The 25271-nt window shown below is 43.0% G+C and overlaps 1 protein-coding gene across 1 annotated transcript; it reads right to left on the reverse strand.

The window, feature by feature from the left end:
• Positions 1-404: 404 nt before the first annotated feature.
• Positions 405-10750, reverse strand: LOC120047640 (T-box transcription factor TBX20). Its single transcript, XM_038993185.1, has 8 exons — positions 10601-10750; positions 8940-9174; positions 7993-8157; positions 7567-7675; positions 3604-3762; positions 3079-3155; positions 988-1097; positions 405-745 (listed from the first exon to the last, which is right to left on the reverse strand). The coding sequence occupies exons 1-8, from the start codon at positions 10725-10727 to the stop codon at positions 405-407; spliced, it is 1323 nt and encodes a 440-aa protein (XP_038849113.1). The 5' UTR covers positions 10728-10750.
• Positions 10751-25271: the final 14521 nt, after the last annotated feature.

Consider the following 25271-nt stretch of genomic DNA (forward strand, 5'->3'; position numbering starts at 1 on the left):
TCATCAGTCCTCAGCATATTTGTTGTGGATTTTTTTTTATACCTGGATCATCAGTTTTCATATCTGGGTCGTAAATATTCATATGCAGGTCATAAGTGTTCATATCTGGTGTTCATATCAGTCTGTGGGTCTCTGTGTCTGTTTCACCAGGTCCCGTAGGAGTCTGTTTCCTCTCCGGTTCAGCTGTCAGCATGCAGGGCAGCAGCCAGGCAGCCTCTCCAGGTCGTCCAGTCAGTCGCCTCGGCCAGGGGGCTTATTATTTACAAGGACACGGTGGTGACGATGGGTGATGATGCTGAGGCGGACAAATCGGTGAGTCTATCTACTTGTGTGTGGAAGTGCGTCTATAAGCTTAGTTGTTGCTGATGAGGGGCTACTCGGCCAGGCAGTCACCCCAGAGGGAGTCATACAAAGGGGGTCATGACGGTGGAGGAGTGGCGCAGTCCCTGGATGGCAGCGTAGGGGCCTTGCTGGAAGTAGTGGTGGTAGCGGGGCATATGGAAGGAGGGGAAGGAGGGCCCGCCGCCCTGCATGGTGCCCGCCAGGGTCGAGTGTGTCAGGGGCATGCCCAGCCGGCTGTAAGGTGGCAGGGAGCCCTGCATGGGGTGGGGCAAGGGGGTGGCCAGGGAGGCGCTGCTGGAGCCCATGGCAGAGAGGGACTGGGGGTGCTGGAAGCCTGAGAAACCAGAGGTGGCAGTGACCCAGGAGCTCAGAGAGAGGTTGTCAGAGGCGGTGAACGCAGAACCTTAGAGTGAGATGGAGAAACACTGTTAGATACCTCTTACTATAATACTGTCATTGATGTTGCACCACATTGACTCAGCAGCATTCTAGTGCTCCATTTATGTGAATGACGGTTGTTTGAATTATTTGGTCAAATAATGAGGTAGTAGTACCACTGAACGGCCCTCATTTGGCTCATTAGCATGATGTGCATCTTGTGAAACGTGTGTGATGACATCATCAGTGTGTGACCAACTCTCTTACCCCTGTGTGCGGCGTGGCCGTCATCCCCCAGGGTCTCCTCCTCACCTGCGTAGGTGCGTATTGGCGACCGTGCGTACGAGTGCTTGTGGATCAAACTCTCAACACTTTCCCTGCAGCAAAAACCAAAGAGAAAGGCCCAAAATATATCTCTATGTTCACACTTAAACATATTGGTACATTCACACCAAAATATGAAAATATCCTATTCTAATATAAAATGTACATTCAGTCCAATATATACTGTATCTGCATTCACACCAATACCCCAAAACAACTCACCAAGATATATCATGTCTTTGCAGTAACCTATAACCCAAATTATATCTTTTATAGTTATACTGGTGACAGACAATACTGAATGTACAGTATGTAGACAATAGATACACAATATATCAGCACACACAATATATCTGCACACAGTCTATATATCTGCACACAGTGAATATATCTGCACACGGTCAATATATCTGTACACACAGTCAATATATATCTGTACACACAGTCAATATATCTGTACACAAAGTCAATATATATCTGTACACAAAGTCAATATATATCTGTACACACAGTCAATATATCTGTACACATTAGGTACTGTATGTAAAAATAACGAGCCCATAACAGTATAGTTATAAAGGAAAATGTACGGTCTATAAAATGCCAGTGCAACAAAATCACACATAATGTAGCCCAGAATACACAACAACATTTTTCAATAGTTGTGATACCTCTTTGGAGCATAAAAGCAAAGATCCTTATTTTCTAAGTATCAAAGTACATAATTAAAGCAGTGTGTGTGTGTCTTAGTCTTAGTCTGTGTATTCTAACAAAAAGTGCATTAGTTCCTGTGAGCCTTGTCAGACAGCGTCTCAGTGACACAGAGAGGGACAGATATGGTGGTGGTGGAGGAGGAGGGTCGGTTGGACAGGAGTGGTCTGCATCACAAGAGCCATGCGTCCACATTAGCTCCCCAATTAGGTTAGGAAAGTGCAATATCTGTCAGCGGCGCAGTACAAATGTGCGTGTGTTTTTATCAGCTCTGGCCTGTCCGGCACAGAGGCCACAGTAGGCCACGACGCAGGGGGCTGGTTTCAATCAGTCACAGCAGCCAATCAAATTACACTGTGTTTTAGTGCAGTGGCCGACTCCAGACTAATGTGATTTCTGCAGCTCCCTGAAGATCAATTGATCAGATCTAATTCACAGCCCTCAAAAAGAGAAAGCCAGAAAGGGGGAGTTGGTTGTCTGGCTGTCTCTTGGCAGTCTTCGACTTTGCTTGTTTGGTTGGGAAATGGCCTGGGATGGTCTGATTTATCAGATGATTTTGGCAATAGTGCTGGAATTGGTCAATCTAAAAAAAAAAGTGTGTTTGTTTGGCTGTAGGTCATAAAAATCCTTTGGATTGGAGTGTGTGTGTGTGTGTGTGTGTGTGTGTGTGTGTGTGTGTGTGTGTGTGTGTGTGTGTGTGTGTGTGTGTGTGTGTGTGTGTGTGTGTGTGTGTGTGTGTGTGTGTGTGTGTGTGTGTGTGTGTGTGTGTGTGTGTGTGTGTGTGTGTGTGTGTGTGTGTGTGTGTGTGTGTGTGTGTGTGTGTGTGTGTGTGTGTGTGTGTGTGTGTGTGTGTTAGCCAGAAGTTTACAGTAGGGTGGGTTGGCATTGCACCCGGGGAAGTCACTCAGATAACCACAAGATATCTATAGAAACAACAATTTCAGACATTTACAGGCATTGAAATAAAAACCAACACTATACTGTAACACAGTCCTCTGTCTAGTTGCAAAACAAATTCAATGTCCTCTCTCCTGCTTTTTCTCTCAGTTTCTCTGTAACATACACACACGTATGCAAAACTGTACTACCCCCCCCCCCCCCCCCCCCCCCACACACACACACACACACACACACGCACACACTCCTATTGAGCAGAAATAAATAAACAACACGGCATGTGCACTTGCTAATGAGTATATAGCTCCATAGCTAGCTCCTAACACGACTACTCTCACCCCTCTCTCCCAGTTCTATTCCCCTTGTTAATCTTATCCGCGCCGGACAGAAATAAACAAACAGGCAAAGACATAAAATTCCCTGTACCTCTCCATGTCCGTCAGTCGGGAGGAGTCTCGGAAGCCTTTCGCAAACGGGTTGCTGTCGATCTTCAGCTTGGTTATCTGGGAAGAAAGAGGCCCGCAAACAGATTAGATGCTATTTTCTCCTTTCTCTCTGTCTCAGACTCTTATCCCTCTCCCTTTCTGTCTGTCTCGCTCTCTCTATCTTTTTCCATGGGATAGCCAGACTAAACACACAAAGGGAGTCAGGGAGGACCTGGGTGGCAGAACTGGCTTTAGACAGAACTGAACACACTCCCTTTGCATGTTGTCTGTAAACCAGCCACACAACCCCCTATATTCAACATATTGTCTCTACCCATAAACACTATCCAGCAACAGAACACGTCCTCCCTGGTGACCCCTGGGTCACGTTCACTAGGCACCATACGGAAGAAAGGAGGAGGGAGTAACTGTAGTCAAATACGAAACGCTTGTTTTGGTTTTCCGTTGTGTGCATTAATAAATAAGAGCCTGGTATAGAACAGTTGAGTAGTGATTTACTGCTCACCAGCTGGTTCTGGTAGGCTGTGACCGCGGTAAAGACAGTCTCGGTGAAAACGAAGGTGCGGAACTCCTCTGACTTGAGGTTGAGAAGGGAGGCGGTGTGGTCCTTCTTCTTGATGATGTGGACCCGGGGCTGGTACTTATGCATGGAGTTTAGTATGATCTATAGGGACACAGAGAAGGCAAAACACTGGGTTAGATAGAGAATGAGAGCGAGATGTGGAGTGAGATGACAGGAAGTAGAAAGAGAGAGCATGGTGATAGAAGAGGCAAGGTGATCGAGTGAGAGAGGATGACTGGGGTGGCAGTAGAGAAAAGATAAACATGTTAACAGCATGTAGTCTGAGACACATTTTCCTCAGCTCTTAGTTGTTCTGCTTGATCTTGATCTTCTGTGAAGATGCATCCTGACGAGACTGTCAGCGAGCAAATAGACCGCCATTGCCATCTGTTCTATTGGCAAACATGCAATCACTGGAGAACAAACTGGATGAGCTCTGTTTGAGACTATCCTATCAACGGGACCTGAAAAACTGTAATATTCGACGTTTCTCAGAGTCGTGGCTGAATGAGGACATGGATATACATCTCACTGTTTTTTCTATGCATCGTCAAGACCGGATGGCAGACTCAGGTAAGAAGAAGGGAGGAGGGTGTGTCTCTTTGTTAACAACAGCTGGTGCACGTTCTCTAATGTTAAGGAAGTCTCAAGTTTTTGCTCTCCTGAGTTAGAATACCTCATGATAAGTTGCAGACCATACTTTCATCTATATTTTTCGTAGCTGTCTATTTACCACCACAAACCGATGCTGGCACTAAGACAGCACTCAACAAGCTGCTTATGGTTATAATCAAATAAGAAATGCACATAACTCTATCCTCCTGCTTCCTGCTTCCATGCAAAAACACAAACAGGAAGTACCTGCCTGGGACTCTACCCACACACTTACACATATTTACACTGACACCCCAACACACACATACACATACACACACTACATATGCCCATACACACATAACATGTGTACACATGCATACTGACACCACACACACACAAACTTAAACACCACATACGCTGCTGCTGAAGCTCAGTTAATTATCTATCCTGTTGGCTAGTCACTTTACCTCTACCTAGAGTGCATTCGGGGAAAGAGCAATTGGGGGAGAAGGGCCTTGGTCAGGGAGGTGACCAAGAACCCGAAGGTCTCTCTGACAGAGCTCCAGAGTTCCTCTGTGGAGATGGGAGAACATTCCAGAATCACAACCGTCTCTGCAGCACTCCACCAATCACGCCTTAATTGTAGAGTGGCCAGACGGAAGCCACTCCTCAGTAAAAGGCACATGACCACCCGCTTGGAGTTTGCCAAAAGCACCTAAAGGACTCTCAGACCATGAGAAACAAGATTCTCTGTTTTTATGAAACCAAGATTTAACACTTTGGACTGAATGCCAAGCGTCATATCTGGAGGAAACCTGGCATCATCCCTACAGTGAAGGTGCTGTGGGGATGTTTTTCATGGATGTTTTTCAGCGGCAGGGACTGGGAGACTAGTCAGGATCGTGGGAAAGATGAGGGGAGCAAACCTTCTCCAGAGCGCTCCGGACCTCAGACTGGGGCGAAGGTTCACCTTCCAACAGAACAACGACCCTAATCACACAGCCAAGACAACACAGGAGTGGCTTCGGGACAAGTCTCTGAATGTCCTTGAGTGACCCAGCCAGAGCCCGGACTTGAACCCGATCGAACATCTCTGGAGAGACCTGAAAATAGCTGTGCAGCGACGCTCCCCATCCAACCTGACAGAGCTTGAGAGGATCTGCAGAGAAGAATGGGAGAAACTCCCTAAATACAGGTGAGCTTGTAGCGTCATACCCAGGAAGACCAGAGGCTGTAATTGCTGCCAAAGGTGCTTCAATAAAGTACTGAATAAAGGGTCTGAATACTTATGTAAATGTGATATTTTTTTTCTTCTCCATACATTTTCTAAAATAAAAAAAAATACGTTTTTGCTTTGTCTTTATGGGGTATTGTGTGTAGATTGATGAAGGGGGGGGGACACTATTTAATACATTTTAGAATAAGGCTGTACCCTTACAAAATGTGGAAAATGTAATGGGGTCTGAATACTTTCCCAAATGCACTGTATATCTACATATCTACCTCAATTACCTCATACCCGTGCACATCAAATCGGTAATGGCCATGTTATTTGTATACATGATTGTTATTAATGTATTTACAGTATTCCTCATTCATGTATTTACAGTATTTCTATTTTGATTTTCTATTTGTTATCTTTATTTTTAACTCAGCATTGTTGGAAAAGGACCCATAAGTAAGCTTTTCACTGTTGGTCTACACCTGCTGTTCACGAAGCATGTGACACGTACAATTTGATTTGATGAAGACCATTTCTCCTTTGTCTGACTCCATAGCCTATACTGTGTGGCTGTGTGGCTGTGGGGAGTTAGTCTGCTATACTCTGGTTCAGATCCCTAGGATTCACATCTAGATTCATACTGTATACTGTATGTGAGACTGTACTGGGCAAAGGAGGTGTGGTATAGTATGGTGTCCTAAGAACTAGGAGTTCCTGCCTGCCTTCATCAACATTCAGCTACAATTCTCACAATTGACACATCTCAACTTGAACTTGTGCATGTATAGGAAGCAATGGGAACAAAACGATTTATTGTTTGAAATATGCAGGCTTATCTCAAGTCATAATTACTGTTCCTGAGAATGATGAAACAGAGTGAGCTGTTGAAAGCTGCCTGTTAAAAGCTGCCAGGTGCACTATAACATGATGTGTCTTGTGTCAGTGCAATTTCAAATGACTAGCCTACAAAACGACATTCACTGTCAAGGTTTTCGAAAATTATTCTATTTGAATGCCAATTATTCGTGCGGTTAAAAGAGTGCACGAATCTCTCTTAAATTCCATATTGGTAACCATTAGAGATATGTTTTAGATCAACAGGAAACATGGTGTGTTTTATCCTATCTAATCAGCTTTATCGGTCTTTACTTGCGTCAAGAAGATCAAAATCCCATGACATCGTTCACATTGTTTAGCAAATATATATCTGGTTTTGTCATTATTTCGCATTGCTCTCGCCTTTAGGCCTACTCTTTTTATCTATCGAATACCACGGACATGCCCTCGAAATTAAACGTGTTTGTGTATACATTCAAGGACACGTTTTTCGCACAACCTGTTGGTTTGGTATGGTGTAGGCTAATCAGTGTATGATGTTAGCCTAATACTGTTAATAATGTAAATTAATGGTGTTGCATGGGACACATATTCCATTATTGTTATCGTTTCTGCACTATAGGCTGAAAGTTCTTTAGTTTAGCACGTGTTTCTGCTTCTCGTTAAAATGTACGACGTATTAATTTCCCTTACCGAAAAAAACATGATTTGAATATAAAGAAAATATGAATTTAAATGATAAAATGTAACTGGATCTTCACAGGTGAAACCAAGCAACGTGTGGATTTTGAATCCAACACGTCTCTGATTTACAGTTAAGAACATTTCATTTCCCAATAACATGTGAAAGAGATTTGGAAAAAATGATTTCCCATGAGAAAATTCCACGAGATTTTATGGAAAGTTTACAGAGCAATTCTTTCATCAATCATCTGCAAGAATGTTTATTTATTTAAACCGTTATAATCCCATCTAAACACAATTCCCGTACATATTTTAGAAATATCCCCCAAATTATAATTTTCATTTGTCAATATTGTTTACACTTTGAGATAATATTTTTTAAATCCAATATTGCACGGGGAAACTCTCCACAAGTCCTCGATCAGTTATAAAATGAGGATAGCCTGTATGGGAGTTTTCTCGGGTTAGGCGATACAGCCTTCTAGTCATTTCATGTTTCAGTTCATGTCAGAAATAACATGAATCTGCTTCAATGTTTCAATACCAATGACAAATCAATAACGTACGTGTCCATGTTGGTCCAGTTCGTTGTTGGTGAGCTTTACTTTCTCGAAAGACACCATTTGTTTGAGCAGCTGTTCCCCAGTGAAAGGAGAGTCAGGGTGCACGTATAACCTGCAATATAAATACAATATGTATATTAAAATACATTTTAGAATTGAAAAGGTCTATGCAAACACAGAAAAACGTATTAGCATGCTATTCAAAAGCAAAAGGGCCGATTTGTTCCAATGCAGACCTTTGTCGGTCAAGTTAAAAAATACTTCCAAAATGTATTTATCTAAGCCATATAGTGTATTTGCTATCCATATACCAATAATTAGCGTCATTGGCTACTACCACATACCATTTTGTGAATGCTTTTGACATTAACGACTCGTGCATAAAAGCCTCGCAGTGACGAGAGACGAGTGAAAAAAAAAGTCACCCACCGTGCAGGCAGAGGGGGGTCCGCCTTGCCCGCCACGAGCCAGGACGACCTGTGGTAGGCGTATCGGTAGCGTTTGTTGTCGACCGGAACAATGTCCATCAGCACGATGTATTTGGCGTCCGGGTCCACCCCCGAGAAGGACACACGGATGGTGGGGAACATTCTTCTGTTGGAGGGGAAGAGAGACCGTAAACACAACGACTACACAAACCCACGCCAACCATTTTCGCTGAGGTAAATATTTACTCAAACCTAGGCTCAAAGTAAAATATAAGATGATGAGAATCATATTTCACTGAATTCCTTTGTCCATAAATATTATCAATAGCTCCCGTTTTGTATGAGGTTTATGTGTTTCCTTTATCTGTAGGCTATTTGATTAAACATGTTTTTGGCGGGAGGCATATTCCCTATATCTTTTTTAATAGATATTCATGGCAGGGAGAATATTTGCCTACAATATATTTTGAACAGCATTACGTTTTTCGAGGAATATTATTTTGCCTAAATGATGTAAATATTTATAAAAAAATGTTTTTATTTCTCAACATTTAGAGTTGTAAATCGATTACATAATTACCCTTAGACTATAAACATTTCCACGCATGGGAGGTGCGCTACAATGATTTGTGGTGCAATTATAGCACCGTTTACATATGTAAAAAAACGGAATATCTCTGCCGAAATTAGTCTTATTATAGGCTACATATTAATTGAAAAAAAATATTAATTGAGCCTGCAAAATACAAAACAGAACATCCAATTACCCAATATGACATGGGTAATCAGATAGGTTAATAACGGTATTATAAAATGTAGCTTTAGTTTGCGTCTCAGGCTATAATTGTCGTTCACATTTAAAAAGTAAAGGAGGCCAATAGGCCTACGTGGTGTCGATAATATAGGATTCGATTATATAATATTTTGCAGTGAGAAATTGAAGTTTACCTTCCGGATTTTGTGATGATCATCTCGGTGCCGAGATCATGGAATTTGTCCCAGAGTTCTTTGGTCTCTAAACTGCAGGAGATTTTGGCCATCTCCTCGCTGGGAACACTGGGAGTGGTGGGGATCAGCGGCTCTGTGCACACTGGAGGCGCGCTCCCGCTGAAATCTCCGTGCCCATCTAGAGAAGACAGCTCTCCCAAACCTTGGTTACAGGAGGACTTCTCCACGAATTGTTCTACGGATGAAAAAACACCATGTTCAAATGCTGGTTTCATTTGTTTATTTTTACTGCAGCTAAAACATATATATATATATATGTATATATATATATGTGTGTGTGTGAGTTTTTACATTGCGTAGCCTGATATACGTTTAAAGCAATGTAAAAACTCATAGGCATAGATGTTTAAAGAATGTCATAAATTGGTTATTATTATTTAGCTTTAAATGAATGAAACACAACTAGCCCAGTAGCCTATAGATATATACATTCCAATACAATGATTTGTATTCAAATCAATTTAAAACATTATCAATACATGTGAGGGGTATTTGATAAATTCAAGAATATACATTAAAATTAAGATGAATGGTTTTTCTATTTGCTTTCCATTGAACAACATTAAATTAGCCTACTACAAATTTCAAAAGTGCAACTGAATCACAAAAACAACATATTGGTTATTTCAGTAGGCTACAAATGGCCACGCTATTTCGAAGAGATATTCAGATAAATCCAAAACACTTTTTTTTTTACTCACAATGATATACGTAGTTAACATCAATGTGGCTAACAGCAATGTCCGTGTTATATTTCTCTGTCAGTAATTGCATACAGGTCTAGTCTACTAACCCATGTCTCCATGAATTCACTAAATGCTTATATTTATTTGACGAAAACGTTAAATTGTACTTTTTTCTTGGATAAATTGAAAGTCAACTTGATTGAATCAAATATTCAGCAACATGTTAGCAATTATCAGCAAGCACCACTACAGCCAACACAACATGATATTTCTGGATAGAGAAAATTCTGAAATAATGTTGATATCTCTGATTCATTAGCCCATACACTTTTTGTTGACACTGGATACAATAATCGGTTAATTCAGAGCCTGTTCAGTGAACCATAGGCCTACTGAATACATATTTGCGTAGGCCTACATCTGTAAAATCCATCAATATTGTTTTATGCTCGTGCAATATTGTTTTAAGTTCGTATATTTGATTGTTTCTTATTGTTGTGGCACTGTCGAGATGGAACCTGCAAGTAAGAATTTCCTTGGATGATGTATATCCATGCGTATCGCGTACATACGACTAATACAACTTGGAACTGAAACTTTTGCTGACAGTCTATGACCGGGGGTTATGCACTGCCTGATTTTTTGACAAATATTTTGTGAAAGGTTATAAAAACATCGTCATGTGAGACATCTTAAATGAAGGTTCTCAGTCATTTCCCCATAGGCCCATAGAACATTATGGCTATAGAAGTAGGCCTAGGCCTATAGACAACCCTTTTTGTTCTCCATAGCATAATCGAAGTCAAGATTGATTTAAACAATCTAACAAACAATATAGCCAAGATGGAAACTATCGATTGTAGGCTATATTGAAAATGTGAATTCTATGCAAGACACTGTGTGCGATCGGCTTACCAAGTGGCTTGATGGTGTTTTCATCGGTTTCCTTGTCCTTCGTTTTTCCACTTGACATGATAGCGGCTATCGAGAACGCGTTTGCCCTGGAGGAGAGCTGTGGCTTCGGGGAAGAGGTGTACTCCATGGTGAGAGTAGTACAAGTAAAACGTCCAAAAGCACAAACCGCTCGCGGAGTGAGCTCTGTTAGATTTATTGGCAGGCTGCACACAAAAACGCTGAAAAAAATGGAAGCTACTTCGACTGATTTTTGAACAGGTATGCGCTTCGTCTATTACAAAACAAAATTAAAACACTCTCCGTTTTTGACTCGTTGAACACATTGTTAAAAACCAACTAATCGTTGTGCGTCTCCACTCCAGTGGCAAAGTCTTCATTGGGACTGTTGAATCTTTGCACTGCTCTTAATTTTAGCCAACCCCACTCCCCACTCCATCCCTATCGTGTGCAGCCAATCGCCGCCTTAGTGTCGACGTCACATACTGTCCTGCAAACTGAATTGAAGCCCAACAGCCTATTAAAAACACATTTTCTTCCGATTCCGACCATTAGCCCAAATCTAGAGGGAACCTAACCGCGACCCGACACTTCACACATCAAGAGATAGGCTGGACGCACTGTTTTGTTGTTGTTGCTTGATTCGATCAGTTAAAGTAGCCCATTGAGTGATAAAATGATATGTACACTCATCTCTGATTGAGAAAAAATGCTTCATTTGCATAATCGTCAATATTTAGGACACAATTATAACTTTCGTCATATTTTAGCTTTTACCGTAAAAAAAGGTATTATGTTTAATTTCTGAGGTGCATCAGCAATCGTTTTCAATTTGTTCGCCCCATCAAATTGCTATAATGATCATTTTGTTTATGATTGTGGAAGTCTGCAAAATTCTTCGATACATTTAAAAGCATGGAAGATGTCCTGTGTTCAGTGGTCATTTCAACTAATGTTATACCTACCCATTGATTATTGTACAATATAGGCCACACTTTCTCACATAATCTATAATAATGTATACTGATTTGTATAGGCTATGTTTTTTTGTTGTAATTTGAGTCCGATAAATTTAACGAAACCTTTCATCAGAATATGTTTATAATATGTCGACACAGTTCTTGAATCCATAGCTCCAGAATTTGAGAGTTCCTAGGCCTATACCTTTAAAAAAATATTTCAACTGGCTAATTAACATAATATAATATAAATTCACATTCCAACTGGGAGCGTATTAAAATCTGTTCAAACAATCTATTCTACAACACATTTAATAATTTACTCAGACTGATTTATCATAATAGCTGGGATACAAACGAATACTTTTTTATTACAAATAGAGAGGGGAAGAGATACGGAATCTCGAGACACATAGGAGGCTATTTGACCCTGCAAGTAACTCAATGTTTGTGAGAATAGGCCTCCTCAGACGGACCACTAATGTGCAGAATTATAGAGTGCAGGGGCATCACAGGCTAAATCTGTGCTATCACACACACCAGTGCGTCCCTAATCTGGCCCCTCTCCCTTTACTCCCTCACCGCCTTCAGCTTTATGTACGAGCCCTTGCACCTACATTTGTTTATTTTTCGATGTTGTTTTCTTCTGATTGGACATTTTCTGGTGTGTTGTGGGCTACTATTCTTCTTCTTATTATTATTATTATTAGTAGTAGTAGTAGTAGTAGCAGTATTAGTAGCCTATTAGTATTAATATTGTTATTATGCTTTTATAGCATTTATTACAATGCTGTAATCACCCCAGCAGCCTACTATTTTTAACCAAAAGCCATAAAAACGTAAAGAACCTTTGTTTAAAGGGAAAAGAGGCACTTGCACATGTGATCGAATAGTTAAAAAGCAGGCAATGTCCTCGCCTATTCAGCCTACTATAGTTATAGCCTGGGTATTACATGTAGGCCTGCACAACATTGTAATAGCACATTTTCTTTAGTAGCATAGCCTACATACAATCTGTAACATTTTCCCAAATAATGTAGCCTAAAAATGTGTATAGTAGGCCTACACTCTTAGAAAAAAAGGTTATGGATAGAACCCCAAAAAATTCTATGCTTGCTTCATATATGGCACCCTTAAGGTTCTATATAGAACCAAAATTGGTTCCATATAGAACCCTCAGTGAAGAAGAACCCCTGGGGTTCTGATTAAATAACCCTACAAAATAACCTTTAGGGTGCCATATATGAAGCAAGCAATAGAACCCTTTTTGGTTCTATCCAGAACCTTTTTTTCTAAGAGTGCAGGCTGGGCTTAAGCCTTAGACCTACATTTAACATTGTGCTGAAGGCAAAAATAATTTTTTCTTAAGATAGCCAGGCTAGAACAAAAACATGGAACGCTTCCTCGCCTGCATCCCCTTCTCTGCCCCCCTCCCTGTCGTTGTTGAGATCCTATTTTCGCATATCCATTCTCCCACTTGTCGCACTCACTGACGCATGTCGGCTGCGCGCCTATAAGTATAGCCTATATTTCAAAAGCGCTGACTCCAGTGTATTCCGGGGTGGAGGGATCACCTCTCATCCTCAATGTCACTCACTCTCCCGGAGAGATGGGCCGGCGCTTACATGAACACTAAGGTAGGAGATCCACAGGGCACTAAACCCATTAAGGCGTCTCCCGGAAGCAAATCCGATGCTGCAGATATTTAATAAGGGACCTGTGCTGGCAAATTTGATTACCTTGCAATTGCCAGTGGATAATGTGCTAAAAGCTTTCCCACTTAGCATAACTCCTTACCGAATATTATTCACACTTTGGGGGCCGGTGGACCGGTGGCTGGAGGCGACTCTTAAAGACACAGCAAACCTGAGAGCATATCCAAAAGCTGGTGGTCATTGGTTATTACGGTTTTATAGGCTACCAGAAGAAACCAAGATGGACCTGTTGTACCTTTCTCCCATTTTGTAGGTTAGTTTATGTGGCCCCCATATGAATTGGAATATCAACACAATCGATGTGTTTGATTGATTATTGTAGAAGTACAGTGGGGAGAACAAGTATTTGATACACTGCCGATTTTGCAGGTTTTCCTACTTACAAAGAATGTAGAGGTCTGTAATTTTTTATCATAGGTACACTTCAACTGTGAGAGACGGAATCTAAAACAAAAATCCAGAAAATCACATTGTATGATTTTTAAGTAATTAATTTGCATTTTATTGCGTGACATAACTATTTGATCACCTACCAACCAGTAAGAATTCCGGCTCTCACAGACCTGTTATTTTTTCTTTAAGAAGCCCTCCTGTTCTCCACTCATTACCTGTATTAACTGCACCTGTTTGAACTCGTTACCTGTATAAAAGACACCTGTCCACACACTCAATCAAACAGACTCCAACCTCTCCACAATGGCCAAGACCAGAGAGCTGTGTAAGGACATCAGGGATAAAATTGTAGACCTGCACAAGGCTGGGATGGGCTACAGGACAATAGGCAAGCAGCTTGGTGAGAAGGCAACAACTGTTGGCGCAATTATTAGAAAATGGAAGAAGTTCAAGATGACGGTCAATCACCCTCGGTCTGGGGCTCCATGCAAGATCTCACCTCGTGGGGCATCAATGATCATGAGGAAGGTGAGGGACCAGCCCAGAACTACACGGCAGGACCTGGTCAATGACCTGAAGAGAGCTGGGACCACAGTCTCAAAGAAAACCATTAGTAACACACTACGCCGTCATGGATTAAAATCCTGCAGCGCACGCAATGTCCCCCTGCTCAAGCCAGGGCATGTCCAGGCCTGTCTGAAGTTTGCCAATGACCATCTGGATGATCCAGAGGAGGAATGGGAGAAGGTCATGTGGTCTGATGAGACAAAAAGAGAGCTTTTTGGTCTAAACTCCACTTGCCGTGTTTGGAGGAAGAAGAAGGATGAGTACAACCCCAAGAACACCATCCCAACCGTGCAGCATGGAGGTGGAAACATCATTTTTTGGGGATGCTTTTCTGCAAAGGGGACAGGACGACTGCACCGTATTGAGGGGAGGATGGATGGGGCCATGTATCGCGAGATCTTGGCCAACAACCTCCTTCCCTCAGTAAGAGCAATGAAGATGGGTCGTGGCTGGGTCTTCCAGCATGACAATGACCCGAAACACACAGCCAGGGCAACTAAGGAGTGGCTCCGTAAGAAGCATCTCAAGGTCCTGGAGTGGCCTAGCCAGTCTCCAGACCTGAACCCAATAGAACATCTTTGGAGGGAGCTGAAAGTCCGTATTGCCCAGCGACAGCCCCGAAACCTGAAGGATCTGGAGAAGGTCTGTATCGAGGAGTGGGCCAAAATCCCTGCTGCAGTGTGTGCAAACTTGGTCAAGAACTACAGGAAACGTATGATCTCTGTAATTGCAAACAAAGGTTTCTGTACCAAATATTAAGTTCTGCTTTTCTGATGTATCAAATACTTATGTCATGCAATAAAATGCAAATGAATTACTTAAAAATCATACAATGTGATTTTCTGGATTTTTGTTTTAGATTCCGTCTCTCACAGTTGAAGTGTACCTTTGATAAAAAATTACAGACCTCTACATGCTTTGTAAGTAGGAAAACCTGCAAAATCGGCAGTGTATCAAATACTTGTTCTCCCCACTGTATGTACTGTATAGGCTATACATTCTTTCTTTCGATGTTTTGAATGGAAGAGGAATACAAACATAAGCAGTTTACCGTGTCAAATTCCACAACAATGTATGGAGTTCCGAAGGTGCGCACCCTCCCTCCCGTCCATACGTCAGCTGTGATCCTCCTGCATGGTGGAAAGAGACATCCATTCGTAATTCAACGTTTAAATATTTATAATTTGCCATGATTGAGTAATATTTTATGCACGCAAAGTTGTCTATCCAAAATTGTGCATCAGTGATCACGAGGGAAGCATCTAACGCCATTTGCTAGGTACCTTTTCCTCGTACTGTTTATATAATCAATATGATCAATATTTTCATCTAGCTCATTATTATTTGAGAATGAGTGTTTATCGCTCAACTAAGAAACAGAACACTTGTGCTGCATGGTGTTAATGACGTTGACGTTTCTCCCGCGGCTTCCGCAGAGGGCTTCCATATCCAACCCACTGGGCAAAAACTGGTTGAATCAACGTTGTTTCCACGTCATTTAATTTTTTTTTAATGAAGTTGAATCAACATGGAAAACTGATTGGATTTGGAAAAAAGTCTGACATTTTTTAAAACCAAATTCTTTACCTAAATCCAATGACATGTTTTGTTGATTTCCTGTTGAATTCAGATTAGTTGAAATTTCAACCAAATGTAAATCAAATGTAGACATTGAACTGACATTTGTGCACAGTGGTAAGGAACCAATTGGGTCGTTCTAGATAGCAATATACCAATGGGTGATATCTACAGATACAACCCTGGCACTTAAGGGATATGACAATTAAAAGATTTGAGCAATTATTTCGGTGGAGAGCTGGGGGCACATGTAAGGGTCAGTGCCCACGGAATCATAGCATATCCCGGAGGAGTGGAATTGAGGAAAATTATCGCCAGTTGATTGAATTGAATCCCTCGATGTTAGAGCCACAGTAATGAAATGGGTTGTTGTGGCCAACACCCGACCGGACCCGTTCACCGCCCCCACAATTTTTACCAGATTACAGACCATGGCAACAGGGCGAATATTTGCCTACAGATGGAATACATTTAGACAGTCGTTTTTTTATCCGTGTGCTTGCATGTCCATGTAAATCCCTTTTATCACACACCAGGCCTTTAAATACATCACTACCCAATATCCACCTAGGGTAAAAGGGTAAAAATGAACGCTTATTTATGAATACATTTGAAATAACGTGATAAGGACACAAAGGTAGCCTAATATTTAGCCCGACTGTATGTATAGTGGTCTATGTTCTCATAATGTCAATAACGTGAAAATTACAGCCCAATTATTTTGTGTGTGTTTTGCTTACTCAACTAAATCATAATATGATTTAGTTGAGTTATTATTGGAATATCTGATGAATTAATGAATTGGCATTTTCATAACACTTTTCCAAATAAGTTTGTTAAAACATACATATCCATCCATAAACCAGAACTGAAACATGTTCTAAATAGTGTTCTAAGACATATATGTTCATTTGTGCATTTATCATGAAACGTTTTGAACTGTTTTACAAAAGAGGTGACCAAAATAATGAAACATAAAACATGTGTACAGTTGAAGTCAGAAGTTTACATACACCTTAGCCAAATACATTTAAACTCAGTTTTTCACAATTCCTGACATTTAATCCAAGTAAACATCCCCTGTTTTAGGTCAGTTAGGATCACCACTTTATTTTAAGAATGTGAAATGTCAGAATAATAGTAGAGAGAATGATTTATTTCAGCTTTTATTTCTTTCATCACATTCCCAGTGGGTCAGAAGTTTACATACACTCAATTAGTATTTGGTAGCATTGCCTTTAAATTGTTTAACTTGGGTCAAACGTTTCGGGTAGCCTTCCACAAGAAGTTGGGTGAATTTCCCATTCCTCGGAGCTGGTGTAACTTCCTGAGCGGTATGACGGCTGCGTGGTACCATGGTGTTTATACTTGCATACTATTGTTTGTACAGATGAACATGGTACCTTCAATCGTTTGGAAATTGCTCCCAAGGATGAACCAGACTTCTGTAGGTCTACAATAAAAAAAAATCTGAGGTCTTGGCTGATTTCTTTTAATTTTCCCATGATGTCAAGCAAAGAGGCACTGAGTTTGAAGGTAGGCCTCGAAATACATCCACAGGTACACCTCCATTTGACATAGGCTAATTGACATAATTTGAGTCAATCAGAAGCTTCTAAAGCCATGACATAATTTCCTGGAATTTTCCAAGCTGTTTAAAGGCACAGTCAACTTAGTGTACAGTCGTGGCCAAAAGTTTTGAGAATTACACAAATATTAATTTCCACAAGGTTTGCTGCTTCAGTGTCTTTAGATATTTTTGTCAGATGTTACTATGGAATACTGAAGTATAATTACAAGCATTTCATAAGTGTCAAAGGCTTTTATTGACAATTTCATGAAGTTGATGCAGAGTCTATATTTGCATTGTTGACCCATCTTTTTCAAGACCTCTGCAATCCGCCCTGGCATGCTGTCAAATAACTTCTGGGCCACATTCTGACTGATGGCAGCCCATTCTCGCGTAATCAATGCTTGGAGTTTGTCAGAATTTGTGGGGTTTTGTTTGTCCACCCGCCTCTTGAGGATTGACCACAAGTTCTCAATGGGATTAAGGTCTGGGGAGTTTCCTGGCCATGGACCCAAAATATCGATGTTTTGTTCCCCGAGCCACTTAGTTTTCACTTTTGCCTTATGGCAAGGTGCTCCATCATGCTGGAAAAGGCATTGTTCGTCACCAAACTGTTCCTGGATGGTAGGGAGAAGTTGCTCTTGGAGGATGTGTTGGTACCAATCTTTATTCATGGCTGTGTTCTTAGGCAAAATTTTGAGTGAGCCCACTCCCTTGGCTGAGAAGCAACCCCACACATGAATGGTCTCAGGATGCTTTACTGTTGGCATGAGACAGGACTGATGGTAGCACTCACCTTGTCTTCTCCAGGTCAAGCTTTTTTCCGGATGCCCCAAACAATCGGAACGGGGATTCATCAGAGAAAATGACTTTACCCCAGTCCTCAGCAGTCCGATCCCTGTACCTTTTGCAGAATATCAGTCTGTCCCTGGTGTTTTTCCTGGAGAGAAGTGGCTTCTTTGCTGCCCTTCTTGACACCAGGCCATCCTCCAAAAGTCTTCGCCTAACTATGCGTGCAGATGCACTCACACCTGCCTGCTGCCATTCCTGAGCAAGCTCTGTACTGGTGGTGCCCCGATCCCGCAGCTGAATCAACTTTAGGAGACGGTCCTGGCGCATGCTGGACTTTCTTGGGTGCCCTGAGGCCTTCTTCACAACAATTGAACCGCTCTCCTTGAAGTTCTTGATGATCCGATAAATGGTTGATTTAGGTGCAATCTTGCTGGCAGCAATGTCCTTGCCTGTGAAGTCCTTTTTGTGCAAAGCAATGATGACAGCACGTGTTTCCTTGCAGGTAACCATGATTGACAGAGGAAGAACAATGATTCCAAGCACCACCCTCCTTTTGAAGCGTCCAGTCTGTTATTCGAACTCAATCAGCATGACAGAGTGATCTCCAGCCTCTTCCTCGTCAACACTCACACCTGTGCTAACGAGAGAATCACTGACATGATGTCAGCTGGTCTTTTTGTGGCAGGGCTGAAATGCAGTGGAAATGTTTTTGGGGGATTCAGTTCATTTGCATAGCAAAGAGGGACTTTGCAATTAATTGCAATTCATCTGATCACTCGTCATAACATTCTGGAGTATATGCAAATTGCCATCATACAAACTTAAGCAGCAGACTTTGTGAACATTTATATTTCTCTCATTCTCCAAACTATTGGCCACGATTGTATGTAAACTTCTGACCCACTGGAATTGTGATACAGTGAATTATAAGTGAAATAATCTGTCTGCAAACAATTGTTGGAAAAATTACTTGTGTCATGCACAAAGTAGATGTCCTAACCGACTTGCCAAAACTATAGTTTGTTAACAAGAAATTTGTGGAGTGGTTGAAAAATGAGTTTTTTTAATTGTATTAAATTTATTTTATTTTTTTACATTTTACCCCCTTTTTCGTGGTATCCAATTGTGTTAGTAATTACTATCTTGTTTCATCGCTACGACTCCCGTACGGGCTGCCACAGGAGCCACTGGTGCGCGATGAGACAAGGATATCCCTACCGGCCAAACCCTCCCTAACCCGGACGACGCTAGGCCAATTGTGCGTCGCCCCACGGACCTCCCGGACGCGGCCGGCTGCGACAGAGCCTGGGCGCGAACCCAGAATCTCTGGTGGCACAGCTAGCGCTGCGATGCAGTGCCCTAGACCACTGCGCCACCCGGGAGGCCGAAAAATGAGTTTTAATGACTCCAACCTAAGTGTATGTAAACTTCCGACTTCAACTGTATCTTTAACCCAATGCTTGCACAGTGATTTGCAGTCTAACTGAGGAATCAATGGTCTCCTTAACACCTGTTTAAGTGTCAAGAACAGAATAGATTTAATGTCCTCCGTGAATGAAGTAAATCAAATTTTCCCTGACTGCAGCGAGAAGACTTTGGTTAGCCTCTCCCTCGTTTCAGCAGAGCGCCTCCCTCCCTCCCTCCCTCCCTCCCTCCCTCCCTCCCTCCCTCCCTCCCTCCCTCCCTCCCTCCCTCCCTCCCTCCCTCCCTCCCTCCGAGGCTGAGACTGAGGCATGCAGTGGCAGAGCGGTTGCCTCTGTTCATATGACTAATTAGAGAAGCTTCACGCTGCGCTGTTCCTTTTGATGCTGATCCCTGGTGCTAATTGCCACGTCCGTCCCAGGGCATGGCGGGGTTAAGTTCAAATGCAGGGCCTTCTCAAACCCTCTCCCCTGAGTCTTCTCCCCACCCCTGTCTCCCCTTTTTACCCACCACTCCCAATCCTACCCACCCTCTGCTCTTCCCACTTCTAACCCCAACCATTCCCTGACCCTTCGGGATAACAGGATGGAAGGGTGGATGAAGGGTGGGTCCAGGAAGGGGGTAATGGGGAATTAGAATATAACGGATCAAGAGTTTGATGAAGGGACAAGGTTTCCAGGGGAAGTGTGTCTGAGTAAGGGGGGAGGGGTGGGAGAGGGCAAGGGGAGCAGTTGCCATTCAAGCAGAGTGAAGGTGGGGTGAGTTGGGCTTTGGTGAAAGGAAGCATGGCCTTGAGTGTGACTTTGATTCCTGCTCATCCTGCATGGCTAGGTGGATGGGTCAGTCTGGAGAGTAGTCACTGCAGACTGGGGCCACAAGAAGCAATGATGATTGACCGTGTTGCAGACGAATGGTGGCCAAGGACAAAGCATGGAGAGGTCTCAATATAATTCCTAATCTCTCAGACTTCAGAGCAGAGTTTGTCCACATTTTCACTTATGGTGACTATCAGTTTGGGAGTTTCTGGTGTTGGACACAGAGAAGTGGCATCATCTCGCTACAGTCAGGACAGTCAAGCTATAGACTGCACAATAAGCTTCAAAGCTGTCCTTCTCACTCCTCACTCCTCCCTTTTCTCAGTCTGAGTCTGAATAACGACTCCCTCTTTCTCTTGTCATTCCCTTCCTCACTCTTTCTCTTAGTCTCTCTTACTTTCCTTCTTCCTTTATTTTGCTCTCTTTTGCCATTTCTCTCTCCGTCTCCCTCTTTCTTTTGACTCCCACATTGCTAAAAGCCAACTCGTCCTCTCTCCCCCTCCCCTCTCTCAGCCTTCCCCTCTGTCTGTACATGACTATCGGACATTCTCCTGGTCAAACAAGTGTAACATCTTGAAATGGGAATGTTTGACTCTGCCATTCCCATGAATAATAAAGGAGCTTGATGGTTAAGAGGTGGATTAATGTGCTCCTACAGGGACTTGTGTGTGTGAGAGAGTGTGTGTTTTGAAGGAGGCTTGTGACAGACGTCCAGGAGGGACAAGGGCACTAGCGCTGCTACACCCTAATCCTTTTTGCAGCCTCACACACACCCAGGGTTTTTCGCAGTAGGGGCGTGGTGCTAAAAGCTGACAGTGGGGTTGGCGTTTGCTTAGCCTGGAACACTAGCCTCTTGTGGATTGGCTGCAGTTTACATCTCTTTAAGGAGAGCTTTAATTGTGTTTTGGTCCTTGGAGCTGGATCGCCCTCCGCTCCCCCGGGGCCGGCCTGCGAGGAGACACATCTCTAAATATGGCCCAGGTGGGATGATTCTGGAACGCATGTTAGACTGTGGCATTCACCTCGGTGTCCTTCCATTGGTTTGACCTCTGCTTCAGAACTCGCCACTTCACCTCCACAGATTTTCACTTTGACAAGGAGAGAAGTCTCTGCCTGGGAGAACTGCTGCCGGGCCTGCTCAATGACGAAGATAATTCAAACACAAACTACAAACTTGAAGAGTTTTGGTCAAGGTCTGGTGTTGTGGCTTGGATAGTGTTTAGAGTGAAATTGTATAAGAGTAGAAAAGTGTATAAACTTTTGTTATAGCTCAGTTCTTGTGCCTTTTTGCCTTTGGCGATGCAGCAAAATGGAATACATGCACAAATTTGTCAGAATGTATTTTAGACAATTCGTGCAATTTTCCAAGCATACACATTTCAAGCAGACAGCTTTCGGTTTCAAGAATAGTCTTTGAATATCATAAGAATGTTCTATACATTTTTTTTAAGAACAAGTTATCTACGCAAAATAAGCTTCTGAGAATTTATCACAACGTTTTACAGTCAATTAACAATAAAGACCAAACAAGTGAGATATATTCCCTTTTACGCACATACTTGGTGCATGTTTGTGTGTGTAAAAGTAAGACACGATACACAGGGGAGTGTAGGTTCAAAAAGATGCAGAGGACTTGAGGTGTGTGTGTGACTGTGTGTGTAGGGGTGTGTAGGGGTGTTGGTGGTGGTGTGGTGGGAGTTGAGTGTGTGGAAGGGCAGGCGAGCGGGGAGCCAGGGTGCTAACAGCCGGCCCAGCGAGAGGAGGCAAAGGCGCTGCATGTGCAAAGAGCCCCTATTAGCAGTGCTGACTTTAACCTTTATTCACTTAAAGCCCCCCTCCCTCCCTTACATTCGACCTCCCTTCCCCCTCCACACACCCTCCCCTCCCTTGGGCCTCTCTCCTCTCTCACCCCCAGGCTCTCGCAGCACAAGCCCTGGCTGTGTGTCCAGTGTGTGAAGGGACCGTGTCAGCGTAAAGCCCTGAGTGACGAACAGAGCAGTCCAACGCTAGCCTGTTTCCCTGGCTCTCCCAGCCACAGGTACAGAGTGAACACACACAGTCACAGAAGGCGCTCTATGTGTGTTATTACAAGTGAGTGTGTTTGCTGTAATATCATTACCCAGACTCAGCATAAACAGATCTGGAGAATATTTCAGCACGTCTGACTTTCTTATGAAATGTATAAAAAGCGTTTGAAATTAAGATATTTGCTTCCTCCCCAAAAATGTCTGGTTTCACTGGATTGCAAGGAAATGGCAACCATTAGTGTTATTGGTATTAGCATTAATCATATACAGTATACTCACTCAACCACACACACACATACTCACCCACACGCTCGCTCGATCTCTCACACGCACACACGCACGCATGCACGCACGCACGCACGCACACACGCATACACACACACACACACACACACGTTTTACTATCCTTGTTGGAACCAAACACTTGATTCCCATTCAAAATCCTATTTTCCCTAACCCAGTACCCCTAACCCTAACACCCAACCTAACTCCTAAGCCTAAAATACCTTTTTAATTGTGGGGACCGGCAAAATGTCCCCACTTGTCAGAATTTCCCTTGTTTTGCTATCTTTGTGAGGACTTCTGGTCCCCACAAGTATAGTAAAACTAAACACACATACACACATTTAGTATGTGAGGAGAAGAAAATAGATCTATGAGCCCTAATTGCTTTCCTGGTTTTAGTCTCATGGACTAATTATCCTCTGGCCAGTGGATTGTCTGACTGGTGGAAATAGTGAGATTTGTAATACCGCTAAAATAACAGTGAGGAAACTGGAACCGAGACAAATGGCCACAAGAAAAGAGCTATTGTTGCCCTCATGTTGTTATTGCAAGGTCTTAGCTGCAATTGGTTACCACATCAGTTTGCACACACACACACACACACACACACACACACACACACACACACACACACACACACACACACACACACACACACACACACACACACACACACACACACACACACACATTTCGAAACCCCTTCTTGCGCAATTCACTTTCACTGTTAAACTGTGAGACCTTAATCTATGCACAGAGGGAATTCTGCATTTGCCTTTATGAACCTGTTGACCCTTGGGATAGTGTGTTACACACTCAGCTCAGTCATCATGTATCCTGTTGTGTTCCCATCAATAATATTGATTCTCTGTGTTGAATCTGCATGTTTATCTACGGCAGGTACATCATTGTGGAGGTGTTGTGGGACATTGTGTGTGTCTACGCGTACGCACACCGAGTGTGTGACTGTGACAGGAATGTCGGAGCACAGAGATGTGTGAAATGCATAAAGCCTTCTTTCTCTCAAGTCCACATGCAGCTGAGGCAATGCTGTGGTCAGGAAATGACCCCTCGTTTCCATATTTACCCCCATTAAATGGCTGCTGCAGGTTAGGGTTCAAATGGGGGATTAAACCCCTCCCTCTTCCACTGCCCATGACCCCAAATGACCTGTAAAGGGTGCTCTAGTAGTGATTAGTGAATATTGGGAGGAGGTGGTGGTGGGATAACCCTGCGTGTTCACTGCCAGGGGTTGAAGGTGTGTCGAAATACAGAGAGGAAGTTGTTTTCTATGGAGGAAGTGTGGTATGAGGTAAAATGAGAGATGGTGCAATGTTATAAAGTTATGCCAAAGTCAGCCTTATGCAGTAATTCTATTGACACATATGATTGACACATTTGTATAAAGGCAATATACCATGGCATTGTCATGACAACCATACTGGTTAAACCAAATGGCTGGACCTGTAGTTATGAAAAGAGAGAGTGGACGGAGGTCGAAGGGGAAGTGTGTGTGAGTGAAGGAGTGAGAGGAGAGAGAGAGGGGGGATAGACGAAGGCTTCCTCGTGCCTCCAGCCGAGCAGAAAATCTCTGCAAATTAGTTACCGCGACGACGGCCGTCGGGAGCTTTCATCCAGCGTGGCAGGGGGCCGGCATGGGATCGGCACAGTGCCCCACCCCCCTCCCCTCCTACCATTACCATTTGGCAAGAGGAGGGGAGGACCGGGCTGCTTGTCGCAGGCGGCTCCCCTGGCGACCCTAGTGCCGGTCGTTTAGCTGTTAAACGCTTCTGCAGCATTAGCACTCCGCCAGAGGTGTCAAATAAACACCCAACGGGGACACTCCCACTGCTAACATTCACCAGGTTCCAGAGGGACACTCCCACTGCTAACATTCACCAGGTTCCAGAGGGACACTCACACTGCTAACATTCACCAGGTTCCAGAGGGACACTCACACTGCTAACATTCACCAGGTTCCAGAGGGACACTCCCACTGCTAACATTCACCAGGTTCCAGAGGGACACTCCCACTGCTAACATTCACCAGGTTCCAGAGGGACACTCCCACTGCTAACATTCACCAGGTTCCAGAGGGACACTCACACTGCTAAGATCTATCTACAGACAGGACACACTCACACTGCCAAAACTGGCCAGTTTTGCGCATATGCATATGCACATGCACATGCACACACAACTGAGATCTATCAAACACCAGATACACACAGATAATACCCATTAAACACCTGACAGACACACATAAGATATGTACAATTTGTGGGCCAATATTCTATCATCTGAATGTCTAAATGTCTGCGGATAAAAAGCTATGGGATGTACTAGCAGTGGTGTGTATTCATGGATGCCAAGGCTTCCCCAAAAACTGTACCAAGACAAAAGAAAAAGACAAATTATTTATCTTTCGTCTCTCTGTGTTTCAGAACTTTCCTTACCTTCAGCCTCTAGCGAATTGATCTCACTGGAGAAAGTTTCTATACGTGTAGGACATCTATCTGATGCTGTCTGGTGAAAAAGAGTATGACATTGT

The sequence above is a fragment of the Salvelinus namaycush genome, chromosome 5 (assembly GCF_016432855.1).
Source record: "Salvelinus namaycush isolate Seneca chromosome 5, SaNama_1.0, whole genome shotgun sequence".
In the NCBI taxonomy this organism is placed as follows: Eukaryota; Metazoa; Chordata; class Actinopteri; order Salmoniformes; family Salmonidae; genus Salvelinus; species Salvelinus namaycush.

Coding starts and splice junctions, on each gene's coding strand:
- LOC120047640 (XM_038993185.1), bottom strand. CDS start 10,727: ATGGAGTACACCTCTTCCCCGAAGCCACAGCTCTCCTCCAGGGCAAAC. Junction 9,175..10,600: donor AAACACCATCAAGCCACTTG/GTAAGCCGATCG, acceptor TTTCATCCGTAG/AACAATTCGTGGAGAAGTCC. Junction 7,676..7,992: donor GACCCCCCTCTGCCTGCACG/GTGGGTGACTTT, acceptor TTTATATTGCAG/GTTATACGTGCACCCTGACT.